This window comes from Hemiscyllium ocellatum, chromosome 25 (assembly GCF_020745735.1).
Source record: "Hemiscyllium ocellatum isolate sHemOce1 chromosome 25, sHemOce1.pat.X.cur, whole genome shotgun sequence".
In the NCBI taxonomy this organism is placed as follows: domain Eukaryota; kingdom Metazoa; phylum Chordata; class Chondrichthyes; order Orectolobiformes; family Hemiscylliidae; genus Hemiscyllium; species Hemiscyllium ocellatum.
This window is the reverse complement of record NC_083425.1, coordinates 36,385,261-36,402,030: the sequence shown is the minus strand read 5'-3', so window position 1 is coordinate 36,402,030 and position 16,770 is coordinate 36,385,261. Positions and strand designations below refer to the sequence as shown.

The following is a 16,770-nucleotide window of genomic DNA, read 5'->3' as shown; positions in this document are numbered from 1 at the left end:
CTTTGCCCCTTCAATCTCCCGCTTTGCTGGGTTCTTGTCCAGGGTGGAGAAGCTCTGCCACGAGAGGCACATATAAACATCACATTGATATTTGCAAGTAAATATACATTTTCTGAAAACCTTATTAAGACACCCATTAAAAGTAACTCTTTTCTACTGTGTATCATGTTGTCATATGAGGTGGGTAATTGCTGGGAATGACTAGGACAGTTGAAAGGGGCCTCTCATCAGAAGAGTTTGAAGACCTGAGGCACACGGAGACTAAAATCAAGATGACCCATGCTGACCATGTAAGATTCAGGCAGGATGGACTTTCTCAGGTACACACCCTCCGGCCTCCTCCATGAACTATCCCTTAGCCTCACTCCTCACCACCCCCGTGACCTTTCACCCCTCCCCCGACACAAGTCCCGCCCCTTGCCCCAGTTGAACCCGCGCGAGATTTCCCAGGTTCCGCGAGATTTTCAAAGAGCTGGGACAATATGGCGGAGGGGGAGAGTCTGGAGTCGTGGCTCAGTGAGTATTGAGGCCGTTCAGACGTTGTCACTGGGGAACGGTATTGATGGGGGCAGAGCAGTCACCATAGAACATCAGGGTACATACTGCCGGGTATAGATCTGTCTTTGTACATCACTTTGGTACACTTCTGGTGGGACAAGAGAGTCCCCACATTATACTGGGCTACAGTATGGATGGGAATAGGACAGTCACTGTATTATACAGGCACACTACGGCTGGGGGCAGCTCTGTCACTATTTACTGCTCAAGTCCAGGGCTATTGGGCACAGGCTGGTCATTGTAACACTAGGGTACGAAATAGCTCGATACAAACCTATTACAGTGTAGCAACTGCATAGTATTAGTAAGTACTATGGTGTGATAGTGTTGATGACAGGACTGTTTCTGGGTCTGGGTTACTGTACTCGTGGAGACTGGGCTATCACTATATAATGCTGTCATACATTGGTGGTGGAAATAGGATAGTCACTGTGTATTGCTGAGACAATAACCTGGGTTAGCAATTTTTATCCCTCCCTGGGGTGTAGGGGCAGAGCTTGTTGCCTGCCCCTAATTTCTCTTGAGAACCTGGCATTGATCTGTCATTCTTGATCTGTTGCAATCCTTGTATTGTAGACCATGAAGGAACAGTAATGTAATTCCAAGTTGCTTGAAAAATACATCAGTGTAATACTGGGGCAGACATCATGGTATTTTCATGTATCTCCTGCATTTGTCTTTCTAGGTAGTAGAGGTCACAGATTTGGAAGGCACTGTCAGAGGAGCCTTTGTGAGTTTTTGCAATGCATCTTCTAGGAGGTTCACACTGTGCTGTATTGATGGTGACAGAGTGAATGTTTAAGGTGGTGGATGGGAATCCAACCAAACATTATCTTGGGTGATGTTTGAGCTTCTGGATGTAAGTTTGCTTACTCAGCTGGAAGGTTTGTTTTCAGATATTTTGTCACCATACCAGGTAACGTTATCAGTGAGCCTCTGGTGAAGCACTGGTGATATGGCCTGCTTTTTATTATGTGTTTAGGTTTCTTTGGGTTGGTGGTGCCATTTCCTGTTCTGTTTTTCAGGGGGTGGTAAATGGGATCCAAGTCAATGTGTTTTGATACAGTTCTGGTTGGAATGCCATGCTTCTAGGAATTCTCATGCGTGTCTCTGTTTGGCTTGTCCAAGGATGGGTATGTTGTCCTAGTCGAAGTAGTGTCATTCCTCATCTGTATGTAAATATGCTAGTGCGAGTGAGTCATGTCTTTTTGTGGCTAGTTGATGTTCATATATCCTGGTGACAAGTTTTCTGTTTGTCTGACCAATGTTATGTTTGTTTCAGTACTTGCAAGGTATTTTGTAAATGACAATAGTTTTGCTTGTTGTCTGTATAGAGTCTTTCAAGTTCATTAGCTGTTGTTATTGTGTGTTGGTGGGTGTGTGGGCTACCATGATGCCAAGAGGTCTGAGTCATCTGGCAGTCATTTCCAAGATGTCTTTGACCTAGGGGAGAGTGGCTAGGGTTTGCTGGATGCATTTTGTCTGCTTGTTTGGGTTTGTTGCTGAGAAATTGGTGGACTGTGTTCATTGGGTACCCGTTCTTTTTTAATACTGTATAGGTGATTTTCCTCTGCTCTTCGTAGTTCCTCTGTGCTGCAGTGTGTGGTGACTCATTGAAATAATGTTCTAATATAGCTTCATTTGTGGATGTTGGGGTGATTGCTTCTGTAGTTCAGTATTTGGTTGGTATGTGTTGTTTTCCTGTTGAAGCTGGTTTGAAGTTCCCCATTGGCTGTTTGCTCTATTGCAACATCTAGTCATTCAAGAGCCACCACACACTGCAGCACAGAGGAACTACGAAGAGCAGAGGAAAATCACCTATACAGTATTAAAAAAGAATGGGTACCCAATGAACACAATCCGCAAATTTTTCAGCAACAAACTCAAACAAGCAGACACAATGCATCCAGAAACCCGAGCCACTCTCCCCTAGGTCAAAGACATCTTGGAAATGACTGCCAGAAGACTCTGACCTCTTGGCATTATGGCAGCCCACAAACCCTCCAACACACTGAAAACAGCAGCTAATGAACTTGAAAGACTCATACGGACAACAAGCAAAACTAGTGTCATTTACAAAATTCCTTGCAAGAACTGTAACAAACACTACATTATACAAACAGACAGAAAACTAGCCACCAGGATACATGAACCTCAACTAGCCTTACAAAAGGTGACATGACCCACACTCACTAATATCTTTACATGCAGATGAGGAAGGATACCACTTTGACTGGGGCAACACATCCATTCTCGGACAAGCGAAACCGAGACATGCACGAGAATTCCTAGAGGCATAGAATTCCAATTGGAATTCTATCAACAAGCACATTGATTTGGATCCCATTTACCAACCCTGAGAAATAGAACAGGAAATGATGTCACCAACCCAAGGAAACCTAAACACATAAATAAAAAGCAGGCCATACTGCCAGTGCTTCAGTGGAGGCTCTCTGATGATTTTACCTGGTACAGTCACAAGACGTCTGAAAACAAACCTTCCATTTGAGTGAGCAAACTTACTTCCAGAACCTCAACCTGAACTAGAAATCTTCTCAAAACCCACTAATGTTTGAGCTTCTTGAGTGCTGTTGGGGATGCACTCTTCCAGGCTCCAGTCTCATCCATCTGTTCTATACTGTAACAAATCTGTTTGTATTTATGTCTTGTAGATGTTTTACAGACTTTCTCTTTAAGTCAGAACATTTCTATTTTTGATTTAGTGCAGTTTCTAATTGATCATAACCAGCAGGATTTTGATAATGGGGAATCAGCAATGGTAATATCATTGGATCAATGGAAATGGTTAAATGCTTGCTTCTTAGTCTTTGCCTGGCACATGTGTGGCATGAATGTTGATTGCCTCTCATCAGCATGGCCTGTCCAGGCTATATATGAACATGGACTGCTTCAGTAGCTGAGGAGTCAGAAGTGGTACTGAATAATGTTCAATTATCAGCAGCTATCCCCACTTCTAAGTTATTATGGAGCGAATATCCCTAATGAATCAGCTGGACATGACTGTGCCTATGACATTACCATGAGAAACTCTTGCAGTGATGTTCTCGGACAGAGACGATTTGTCTATAACAACTAAAACTATCTTTATTTTGAGACAGGTATGACTCCTTCCAATGAAGATTTTTTTCCCCCCGATACCCATTGATTCCAGTTTTGCTCGGGCTTCTTGAAACCATAACCTGTCAAATGCAGCCTTGATGTCACGGGAAGTCACTTAAACCTTCTCTTTAAAATTCCGTTCTTTTGTCCATATTTGCATTAAGGCTGGTTTAATTTCAGGAGTGAGGTGGCTCAGGTGGAACTACATTTGAGTGTTAGTGAGTCTGCTCTTGCTGTGTGAGTGTTGCTTGACAGTAGTATTGATAACAACTTCCATCAATTGGCTGATGATCGAGAGCAGACTGATGGGGATAAAATGTTCCACATTTTCAAGTAGATATCTGTGTTGCAGCTGTACTGGAAGAACTTAACTGGGAGATGCAACTAATTCCAAGATACAAATTTTCAGTGCTTTGTTGAAATCTTGCAAGGGTCTGTAGCCTTTACAGTGTTCTATGCTTTCAGCTATTTCTTGATATCATGTGGAGTGAATCATTGACTGAAGTCTGGTACCTGGGATGTTGGGACCTCAGGAAAAGGTCAAGAGGGATCATCCACTTGGCACTTCTAGTTGAAGGTGGCTGCAATTGTCACTGTAATAATGAGGTATGCAGATGTCAGTTTAACGCTTGGGTACTCATTCTTTTGGTTTCTTATCCAGGACAAGCACCATTATATTACTGTTGAAAACATGGCTGTTAATTACACAGGATTTGGCACACAAGATTGAAGCATGTTGTGAGAATTATGATTTTTCCATACTGAAGCAGTGTGCAAAATATATTGTACAAAAATAAATGTTGGAAACATTTAGCAGTTCATGTAGCAACTGTAGGGAATCGCCTGACAGTCTCTGTTGATTCTGAGATTGAAGCTTTCCTCAGAACTGGAAGGGTGTTCTTTATTCTCACATAAGCAATTCTTCCAGATTAGTTGTCCAGTTTTAGGTAGTCAAGGCCCTCTACTATACCAGTACTCTGCAAAGGTGAGCTCAACTAACCTAGAGCTCTATGATATATGCTAGAGAAGTGATTGATGGGCCTCTTGCTGACATATTTGTATCATTGATAGTCACAGGTGAGGTGCCAGAAGACTGGAGGTTGACTAACGTGGTGCCACTGTTTAAGAAGGGTGGTAAAGACAAGCCGGGGAACTATAGACCGGTTAGCCTGACCTCGGTGGTGGGCAAGTTATTGGAGGGAATCTTGAGGGACAGGATGTACATGTATTTGGAAAGGCAAGGACTGATTCGGGATAATCAACATGGCTTTGTGTGTGGGAAATCATATCTCACAAACTTGATTGAGTTTTTTGAAGAAGTAACAAAGAAGATTGATGAGGGCAGAGCAGTAGATGTGATCTATCTGGACTTCAGTAAGGCTTTCAACAAGGTTCCCCATGGGAGACTGCTTAGCAAGGTTAGATCTCATGGAATACAGGGAGAACTCGCCATTTAGGAACAGAACTAGCTCAAAGGTAGAAGACAGAGGGTGGTGGTGGAGGGTTGTTTTTCAGACTGGAGGCCTGTGACCAGTGGAGTGCCACAAGGATCGGTGCTAGGCCCTCTACTTTTTGTCCTTTACGTAAATGATTTGGATGCGAGCATAAGAGGTACAGTTAGTAAGTTTGCAGATGACACCAAAATTGGAGGCGTAGTGGACAGCGAAGAGGGTTACCTCAGATTACAACAGGATCTGGACCAGATGGGCCAATGGGCTGAGAAGTGGCAGGTGGAGTTTAATTCAGATAAATGCAAGGTGCTGCATTTTGGAAAAACAAATCTTAGCAGGACTTAAGCACTTAATGGTAAGGTGCAGGGAGTGTTGCTGAACAAAGATACCTTGAAGTGCAGGTTCATAGCTCCTTGAAAGTGGAGTCGCAGGTAGATAGGATAGTGAAGAAGCCGTATGCTTTCCTTTGGTCAGAGTATTGAGTACAGGAGTTGGGAGGTCATGTTGCAGCTGTACAAGACATTGGTTAGGCCACTGTTGGAATAATGTGTGCAATTCTGGTCTCCTTCCTATCAGAAAGATGTTGTGAAACTTGAAAGGGTTCAGAAAAGGTTTACAAGGATGTTGCCAGGGTTGGAGGATCTGAACTACAGGGAGAGGCTGAACAGGCTGGGGCTTTTTTCCCTGGAGCGTTGGAGGCTGAGGGGTGACCTTATAGAGGTTTAAAAAATTATGAGGGGCATGGATAGGATAAAGTCTTTTCCCTGGGGTGGGGGGGAGTCCAGGACTAGAGGGCATAGGTTTTGGGTGAGAGGGGAAAGATAGAGACCTAAGAGGCAACTTTTTCATGCAGAGGGTGGTATGTGTATGGAATGAGCTGCCAGAGGAAGTGGTGGAGGCTGGTAAAATTGCAACATTTAAGGGGCATTTGGATGGGTATATGCATAGGAAGAGTTTGGAGGGATATGGGCCAGGTGCTGGCAGGTGGGACTAGATTGGGTTGGGATGTCTGGTCTGTGTGGATGGGTTGGACCGAAGGGTCTGTTTCCATGCTGTACATCTCTATGACTCTATGATTGAGTGTAACTTTTCATTCCCTACAGATAAAGCCACTAATCCTGCAAACCGTCAAGAGGATTGGGAGTACATCATCGGCTTCTGTGACCAAGTTAACAAGGAATTAGAGGGGTGCGTACACAAATTTTGTCCAGAAATTTTGTTTTGCAGGTTTAAGTGAGTTATCTGTCTTCAGAATTTAACAAAGATATAAAGTTATGGAGGAACAACTTACTCTAATGGTAAGCGTGCTTTACTTAATATAACAAGAACCAGCTGCAGCAAGCTATGCCCAGCCGAACATTACAGTCCAGTTTCTGAGAGAAAGGTTTAAATTTATTACCATATAGATGCTCATTAGTGCTGGTAACGGGATCACAATGTATCAGGTATGTCGTGGTTCTGTTCACCGAGCTGGGAATTTGTGTTGCAGACATTTCGTCCCCCGTCTAGGTGACATCCTCAGTGCTTGGGAGCCTCCTGTGAAGCGCTTCTGTGATGTTTCCTCCGGCATTTATAGTGGTTTGTCACTGTCGCTTCCGATTGTCAGTTCCTGCTGTCCGCTGCTGTGGTCGGTATATTGGGTCCAGGTTGATGTGCTTATTGATTGCACTCATCCACAGATTCAATGCCTCTAGGAATTCCCTGGCTGTTCTCTGTTTGGCTTGTCCTATAATAGTAGTGCTGTCCCAGTTGAATTCATGTTGCTTGTCATCTCCTATGTAGTCACATGCAAGGACTGCACAAAACATTACATAGGACAAACAAGAAGACCGCTAACGATCCGCATCCATGAACACCAACTAGCCACGAAACGACACGACCAGTTATCCTTAGTATCATGGTATCAGAGGTAAAGAGAACTGGTTGGCAGACAGGAAGCCGAGAGTTGGAATGAACGGGTCCTTTTTAGAATGGCAGGCAGTGACAAGTGGGATGTTGCAGTATTGGGACCTCAGCTGTTCACAATATGCATTAATGACTTGGACAAAGGAATTGAATACCATATCTCCAAATATACAGGTGAGACCAAGTTGTGTGGCAGTGTGTGCTATGAGAAGGATGCTAAGAGGCTGCATAGTGACTTGGACAGATTGGCTAAATGGGCAAATGCAATATAATGTGGATAAATGTGAGGTTATCCACTTTGGTCACAAAAACAGGAAGGCAGATTGTTATCTGAATAGTGGCAGTCTAGGAAAAGAGGAGGTGCTACGAGACCCAGGTGCCATAGTAAAACAGTTGCTGAAGGTTGGTATGCAGGTGCTGCAGGTAGTGAGGAAAGCTCCTTCATTGTAAGAGAATTTTAATATTGGAGGAAAGATGTCTTGCTGCAGTTATACAGGGCCTTGGTGAGGCCACCCCTTGAATATTATGTGCAGTTTTGGTTTCCTAGTCTGAGGAAAGTCATTCTTGCTATTGAGGGAGTCCAGTGAAGGTTCACCAGACTGATTCCCAGGCTAGCATGATTGACATGTAAGGAAAGATTGGGTCGACTGGGCTTGTATTTGCTGGACTGTGGAAGAATGGCGGAGGCATCTCTTAGAAACATATAAAATCCTGATTGTATTGGGCAGGCTAGATGTGGGAAGAATGTTCCCAATGTTGGGCAAGTCCAGATCAAAGTTCACAATCTAAGAATAAAGGGGAGGCCATTCAGGATTGAGATAAGGAAGCATTTCTTCACTCAGTTGGTTGTGAAACTGTGGAATTCTCTCTCACAGGAGAATATTAAAGCCAGTTCACTAGACATATTCAAGTGGGAGCTGGATATGGCCCCTGCGGCTAAAGGTATCAAGGGTTATGGAGAGAAAGCGGGAATGGGATACTGAGGTAGCATGGTCATATTGAATGATGGTGTGGGCTTGAAAGGCCAAATGGCCCACTTCTGCACCTGTTTTCTATGTTTTTGTGTGCTGGTACTGAGTAATATTCCTCCAAAGCAGAATCTTGGGATCTCATCATCCGAGTAAGTCCACAATTACAGCAACCAATGAATTACAACAACTCTGAATCATTCTTGTATATTCCGGTACTGAACTAGTCCTGCTTCATCTGGGAAAATTAACAAACCGTGACATTCACAACTAATGGTGGAAGAACTGTTGGGCGAAGTTCACAGCACAGAATCAGATAAGTTAATTGTTTTAAGTCTGTCCAAGAGAAAGGCTGCATTAGTGAGTATAGTGGATTCTTTCTTGATTTTATGTTTTTGGAGATAAGTCTCTTGATTAAACTTAAAATATAAGCCATAGCTATTAATTTAACCTGGGGGCAGTGTTAGTAGAGGAATAAGACGGTGTTATTTTCTGCGTCTGTAGATTGTGAAGAAGCAAAAATGGCCTTTGCAGTGATATGTACTTCTTGTCAGATGTAGGAGTTTAAAGAGAGTTTAAGGGTTACTGCGGATTATATCTGCCACAAATGCTGTTGGATGCAAATCTTATCAGATCGAGTGGATCGGTTGGAGAGACAGATAGAAATGATGAGGAATTTGCAACAGCAACCGTATGTGATGGATGGAAGTTATAGGAAGTGGGGGGAAGTCTCAGAGTCACATAGATGGGTTAACTCCAAGAAAAGTAAGAGAGGTAGGCAGCAAGTGCAGGAGTCTTTTGTGGATATACCCATTTCAAACCGGTATGCTGTTTTGGAAAATGTAGGGGGTGATAGATTCTCAGGGGAACGTAGCACGAATAGCCAAGTTTCTGGTATTGAGACTGACTGTAATGCAAGGAGGGGTACGTCGGCTTCCAAGAGATCAATTGTGTTAGGGGATTCTGAAGTCAGAGGTACAGATAGACGTTTCTGTGGCCAGTAGAGAAAAAGCAGAATGGTGTGTTGTTTCCCTGGTGCCAAGATCAGGGGTGTCTCCGAGAGGATGCAGAATGTTCTCACGGGGGAGAGGGGCCAGCACGAGGCCATTGTCCACATGGGAACCAACGATATTGGAAGGGAAAGGTGGAGACTCCGAAGGGAGAGTACAGATAGTTAGGCAGATATTTAAAAAGGAGATCCCAAGGGTAGTAATAGCTGAAGTACTCCCAGTGCTATGAGCTAGTGAGGGCAGGAATAGGAGGATCGAACAGATGAGTGCATGGCTGAGGAGCTGGTGTATGAGAGAAGGATTCACATTTTTGGATCATTGGAATCTCTTTTGGGGTAGAAGTGACCTGTACAAGAAGGATGGATTGCACCTAAATTGGAAGGGGACTAATATACTGGCTGGGAAATTTGCTAGAACTGCTTGGGAGGATTTAAACTAGTAAGGTGTAGGGGTGGGACCCAGGGAGATAGTGAGGACAGAGATCGATCTGAGACTAGTACAGCTGAGAACAGAAGTGAGTCAAACAGTCAGGACAGGCAGGGACAAGGTAGGACTATTAAATTGAACTGCATTTATTTCAATGCAAGGGGCCTAACCGGAAAGGAAGATGAGCTCGGGGCATAGTTAGGAACATGGGACTGGAACATCATAGCAATTACAGAAACATGGCTCAGGGATGGGCAGGACTGGCAGCTTAATGTTCCAGGATACAAATGCAACAGAAAGGATAGAAAGGGAGGCAAGAGAGGAGGGGGAATGGCATTTTGATAAGGGATAGCATTACAGCTGTGCTGAGGGAGGATATTACTGGAAATACATTCAGCAAAGTTATTTGGATGGAACTGAGAAATAAGAAAGGGATGATCACTTTATTGGGATTGTATTGTAGACCCCCACAATAGTCAGAGGGAAATTGAGAAACAAACTTGTAAGGAGATCTCAGTCATCTGTAAGAATAATAGGGTAGTTATGGTAGGGGATTTTAACTTTCCAAACATCGACTGGGACTGCCATAGTGTTAAAGGTTTAAATGGGGAGGAATTTAAGTGGGTACAAGACAATTTTCTGATTCACTATGTGGATGTACCTACTAGAGAAGGTGCAAAACTTGACCTACTCTTGGGAAATAAGGCAGAGCAGGTGACTGAGGTGTCAGTGGGGGAGCATTTTGGGGCCAGCGACCATAATTCTATTCGTTTTAAAATAGTGATGGAAATGGATAGACCAGATCTAAAAGTTGTAGTTCTAAATTGGAGAAAGGCCAATTTTGACGGTATTAGGTAAGAACTTTTGAAAGCTGATTGGAGGCAGATGTTGGCAGGTAAAGGGACGGCTGGAAAATGGGAAGCCTTCAGAAATTAGATAACAAGAATCCAGAGAAAGTATATTCCTGTCAGAGTGAAAGGAAAGGCTACTAGGTATAGGGAATGTTGGATAACTAAAGAAATTAAGGGTTTGGTTAAGAAAAAGAAGGAAGCATATGTCAGGTATAGACCGGATAGATCGAGTGAATCCTTAAAAGAGTATGAAGAAATTAGGAGTAGACTTAAGAGGGAAATCAGGAGGACAAAACAGGGACATGAGAGCTTTGGCAAATACAGTTAAGGAGAATCCAAAGGGTTTTTACAAATATATTAAGGACAAAAGGGTAATTAGGGAGAGAATAGGGCCCCTAAAAGATCAGCAAGGCGGCCTTTGTGTGGAGCCACAGAAAATGGGGGAGATACTAAATGAATATTTTGCATCAGTTTTCACTGTGGAAAAGGATATGGAAGGTATACACTGTAGGGAAATAGATGGTGACATCTTGCAAAATGTCCAGATTACAGAGGAGGAAGTGCTGGATGCCTTGAAACGGTGAAAAGTGGATAAATCCCCAGGACCTGATCAGGTGTACCCGAGAACTCTGTGGGAAGCTAGAGAAGTGATTGCTGGGCCTCTTGCTGAGGTATTTGTATCATCGATAGTCACAGGTGAGGTGCTGGAAGACTGGAGGTTGGCTAATGTGGTGCCACTGTTTAAGAAGGGCAGTAAAGACAAGCCAGGGAACTATAGACCGGTGAGCCTGACCTCGGTGGTGGGCAAGTTGTTGAAGGGAATCCTGAGGGACAGGATGTACATGTATTTGGAAAGACAAGGACTGATTCGGGATAATCGACATGGCTTTGTGTATGGGAAATCATGTCTCACAAACTTGATTGAGTTTTTTGAAGAAGTAACAAAGATGATTGAGGGCAGAGCAGTAGATGTGATCTATATGGACTTCAGTAAGGCGTTCGACAAGGTTCCCCATGGGAGACTGCTTAGCAAGGTTAGATCTCATGGAATACAGGGAGAACTCGCCATTTGGAAACAGAGCTGGCTCAAAGATAGAAGACAGAGGGAAGTGGTGGAGGGTTGTTTTTCAGACTGGAGGCCTGTGACCAGTGGAGTGCCACAAGGATCGGTGCTGGGCCCTCTACTTTTTGTCATTTACATAAATGATTTGGATGCGAGCATAAGAGGTATAGTTAGTAGGTTTGCAGATGACACCAAAATTGGAGGTGTAGTGGACAGCAAAGAGGGTTACCTCAGATTACAACAGTGTCTGGATCAGATGGGCCAATGGGCTGTGAAGTGGCAGATGGAGTTTAATTCAGATAAATGCAAGGTGCTGCATTTTGGGAAAGCAAATTTTAGCAGGACTTAAACACTTAATGATAAGGTCCTAGGGAATGTTGCTGAACAAAGACACCTTGGAGTACAGGTTCATAGCTGCTTGAAAGTGGAGTCGCAGGTAGATAGGATAGTGATGAAGGCGTTTGGTATGCTTTCCTTTATTGGTCAGAGTATTGAGTACAGGAGTTGGGAGGTCATGTTGCAGATGTGCAGGACATTGGTTAGGCCACTATTGGAATATTGCATGCAATTCTGGTCTCCTTCCTATCGGAAAGATGTTGTGAAACTTGAAAGGGTTCAGAAAAGATTTACAAGGATGTTGCCAGGGTTGGAGGATCTGAGCTACAGGGAGAGGCTGAACAGGCTGGGGCTGTTTATCCTGGAGCGTTGGAGGCTGAGGGGTGACCTTAGAGGTTTACAAAATTGTGAGGGGCATAGATAGAATAAATAGACAAAGTCTTTTCCCTCGGGTCGGGGAGTCCAGAACTAGAGGGCAGAGGTTTAGAGTGAGAGGGGAAAGATATAAGAGACGGACAGGGCAACCTTTTCACGCAGAGGGTGGTACATGTATGGAATGAGCTGCCAGAGGATGTGGTGGAGGTTGGTACAATTGCAACATTTAAAAGGCATTTGAATGGTTATATGAATAGGAAGGGTTTGGAGGGATATAGGCCGGGTGCTAGCAGGTGGGACATCAGGTCGGCATGGTCTGGTTGGACCGAAGGGTCTGTTTCCATGCTGTACATCTCTATGACTCTATGCTTGTTCTGGTATTGAACATCCTGCCCACCTACCCTACTAGCTCGCAAGGTGGAAACTTACTGCAGGTTGAGTGGGATCTTCCTGTCTATCCTGGGGGACACACTCTGTTTGACTATGATTAAATTGTTTCTTGTGCCTGGACTAAGTTTGCATAAGTCATGAGGGATCTAGTATCCCAGGCCTGGCGTCCGATCATGTGTATGTACCAGCGGTGAAAAGTTAATGGTTTATGCTGTTTCATTCTTTAATTTCTTTTCCTAGGCCACAGATTGCTGTCAGGTTGCTGGCTCATAAAATCCAGTCTCCTCAGGAATGGGAGGCAGTGCAAACCCTCACAGTGAGTATTGGATTCTGCTTCTCAGTCTTCTGGAGGCTTATAATGTTGCGTGTGAGTGGAGGAACAGGTAACCGTTGCTGAGAGGGCATTCTTAATATATTGGTGCAGATTCTGTGTACAACGTAGTTCATGCCCCCACAAATGAATATTTTGCATCAGTTTTTACTGTTGCGAGAGAAATCGAGGTTAGGGAGCTCATGAAATAAATATTGATGGTTTGAAAACAATTCCTGAAGAGGAAGTGCAGGAGGTTTTATAAAGCATAGGGATACACAAATCTCCAGGACGTTGTGGGAAGTTGAGGAGGAAATTGCAGAGCACCTAGCAAAAATATTTGTATAATCTATAAACACAGGTGAAGTACCGGAGGACCGTAGGGTGACTAATGTTGTGCTATTATTTAAGAAAAGCAGTAAGGAGAAGCATGGAAACTATAGACCTTTTGAGTCTGACATCAGTGGTAGGTAGGTTTGTGGAGGTGATTCTGAAAGATAGGATATACTTGCAGCATGGAAAATCATGTCTCACAAATTTGGTTGACTTTTTAAATGAAGTAGCCAAAAAAAATTAAATAGGGCAGAGTGGTAGACATTATTTACTTGGTCTTTAGTAAAACCTTTGTCAAGGTTCCAAGTTGTGGACCAATTGTAAAGTTAGATCACACGGGATTTCTGGTGAACTTGCCAAATGAATACAAAATTGGGTTTATGGTAGGAGACAGAGGGTAGTGGTGGAGGATTGTTTTTCAGACTGAAGGCCTGTGACCAGTGGTGTTCCACAGGGATTGGTACTGGGTCCACTTTTGTTTGTCATTTATATGAAAAAATTGGATAAGAATATAGGAGGGATGGTTAATAAGTTTGCAGATGACACCAAAATTGATGATAGAATGGACAGTGAAGTAGGTAATCTAAAATTACAAAAAGATCTTGATCGATGGGCTGAGGAATAGCAGGTGGTGTTTAATTTAGACAAATGTGAAATATTGCATCTTGGTAAAGCAAACAAGGGCAGGACTTATACCGTAGGGATCTGGGTAGTGTTGTAGAACAGAGAGACTCGGGGATTCAGGTACATAATTCTTAATTTGTGTCAGAAGTAGACAGTGGTTAAGAAAGCATTTAGCATACTTGCCTTCATTGCTCAGACCATTTAGTCCAGGGGTTGGAGCATCATGTTGAGGTTATATAGGACACTGGTGAGGAGTACTGTCTGCAGTTCTGGTCACCTTGTTATATCAAGGATATTACTAAACTAGAGAGTTACCAAGATGTTACCAGGAATGGAGTGTTTGAGATGTGAAAAGAGCTTGGAAAGGATGGGACTATTTTTACTGAAGCAGAGAAGATTGAGAGATGACCATACAGAAGGTTGTAAAATCACGAGGAACATAGATAAAGTGAATGATAAAGGTTTTTTCCCTAGGGTGGGGGAGATCAAAACTAAGGGTAATATTTTTAAGGTGATAGGACAACATTTTTCAGACAGTGTGTGGTTTGCTTGTGGAATGAACTGGTAGTGAAAGTGGTGGTTGCAGTTACAATTACTAAAAGGCATGTGGATACAAGTTCATGAATTTGAAGGCTTTGGAAGGATATGGGCCAAGCGCTGGCATTTGGGAGTAGTTTAATTTGGGAACATGGTTGGCATGGGCTAGTTGAACCAAAGGATCTGTTTCTGTCCAGTAAGATTCTGTAAAGGGAATCTCAGCTTCACTGGACTTTCAGCAGACCCAATTGCATTGTCATGTTAGAGGTGAATGGGGAAAACAGTCACTGCATCTTTGTTGGAGCATCTACTCTCTTGCACCTGGCTGAGTACATGAGGCAGGCAGGAGAAAGTGAGGACTGCAGATGCTGGCAAGTCCGAGTCAGTGGTGCTCAAATCCTCCAACCCTGGCAACACGCTACGCAGAAAGCTGGAGTAAAACAGACGAAGGCTTTTGTTAAACTTGAAAGAGTGCAGTAAAGATTTACAAGGATGTTACTAGGACTGGAGGGCTGAGTTACAGGGAGAGGCTGAATAGGCTGGGGCTTTTTGCCCAGAATATTGGAGGCTGAGGAGTGACCTTATAGAGGTTTACAAAATCAAGAGGGGCATGGAGAGGGTGAATAGCCAAGGTCTTTTTTCTGGAGTAGGAGAGTCCAAAACTGGAGGGCATAGGTTTAATGTGGGAGGTGAAAGATTTAAAAGTACCTGAGGAGTAACTTTTTCATGGTGGTGAATGTATGGAACAAGCTGCCATAGGAAGTGGTGGAGGCAGGTACATTTATAATATTTAAAAGGCATTTGGATGGGTTTATTAATAGGAAAGGTTTGGAGGGATATGGGCCAAGTGCTGCAAAATGGGATTGGATCAGATTGGGATATCAGTTGGCACAGATCAGCTGGACTGAAGAGTCTGTTTCTGTGCTGTATAGCTCCATCTGTATTCATTCGTGATAATATTTTGTTTGAATCTAGGTATTAGAAGCTTGTATGAAGAACTGTGGCCAGAGATTTCACAATGAAGTTGGAAAGTTCCGATTCCTGAATGAATTGATCAAAGTAGTATCTCCAAAGGTGGGTTCTAAAGGTGTCTGTGCACAGCATTGAGGCTTGAAGTGACAGAATAATAAGGTGTGTCACAACTTCAGACAAATGGGTGATACACATTGATCAATAAATACTTGCAGTAAATGGTGACACTTTGTGCAAGGAATTGTATTTATTGAATGTAATTTGAAGATTAACTATACTGCAGGAATAGATTTAATGAGGGATTTGAATTTTATATCATATAACAAACATGTGAGATGACAACTGTGGGCAACAGAACTGGTGAGTAAGGCCTGTCACTGTGTAACATGGGGACAGGTCTGCCACCAAAAACTGGAGTGCAGTGCTGGCAGGATAAATTAGTGGAAGGTGCAGGTCTGTTTCTCAACTGTATGGTTTTGGTGGAGACTGGCCTTTCATTGTCTATAATGGATTGCCCAATCTCTGGATTGCTCACCAAGGATCAGAACCACTAGACCACTTTATATCTTTTTGTGGGTTTTGTTGAAAGCTGCTTTATTACTATGAACTGAGTGCATACTGTCTCCCTCTGCAGCTGTATTGCATATCATAATGCTGCCTAGATTGCAGGAATTATAATGACAGTGACTATCTGTGCTCCTATTGTGATGTATCAGGAAGCTGAGTACAATTGTGGAGAGGCATTGACCATAAGACATAGGAGCTGAATTAGGCTTCACACGACCCCATGCTGTATTCCATCTGCCATTTCTTTGCCCACTCTCCTAGCTTATCCAATTCCTTCTGCAGCCTCCCTGTCCCCTCAACACTACCTGTGCTTCCACCTATCTTTCGTTCTGTCATATATATTGTTAATGTATAACATAAATAGTTGTGGTCGCAACACTGACTCTGCAGACCTCCACTAGTCACCAGCTGCCATCCTGAAAAATACCTGTTTATCCCTACTCTCTGCATTCTGCCAGTCAGCTAATCCTCTATCCAAGCCAGTACCTTGCCCTGAGCACCATAGACTCTTATTTAGCAGCTTCCTGTGTGGCATCTTCTCTAGAAATCCAAATAGACCATGTCCACTGGCTTTCCTTTGTCTAACCTGCTTGTTACCTCCTCAAATGAATTTATCAGGCATGACCTTCCTTTAACAAAGCGATGCTGACTGTACTCTGATGTACCATGACTTCCAAGTACTCTGTAATCTGATCCTTCATAGTGGACTCTCAAATCTTACCAGTGACCAAGGTCAGGCTAACCAGCTTATAGTTAGCTGGCTTCTGCCTCCCTCCCTTCTTAAATGGGTATTACATTAGCCATTTTCCAGTCCTCTGGGTCCCCCACCACTGGACTTGAGTGATTCCTGAAAGATCATTGCCGATGCCCCTACAATCCCTCAGCTATCTCTCTCAGAAATCTGAGATATAGTCTAATCTGGCCCTGGTTATTTATCCATCCACCTTCAGACCTTTCAGCTTCCCCATCACCTT

At 43.4% G+C, this 16,770-nt stretch overlaps 1 protein-coding gene across 1 annotated transcript in view; it reads left to right on the top strand.

The window, feature by feature from the left end:
- Positions 1-475: 475 nt before the first annotated feature.
- Positions 476-16,770, top strand: part of gga3b (golgi associated, gamma adaptin ear containing, ARF binding protein 3b) — a 38,612-nt gene continuing 22,317 nt past the window's right edge. The window contains exons 1-4 of the mRNA XM_060844225.1: positions 476-516; positions 6,233-6,317; positions 12,694-12,769; positions 15,233-15,331. Of these exons, the coding sequence (XP_060700208.1) occupies positions 483-516; positions 6,233-6,317; positions 12,694-12,769; positions 15,233-15,331 (294 nt within the window). The 5' untranslated portion in view covers positions 476-482. The remainder of the gene's footprint in view (positions 517-6,232; positions 6,318-12,693; positions 12,770-15,232; positions 15,332-16,770) is intronic.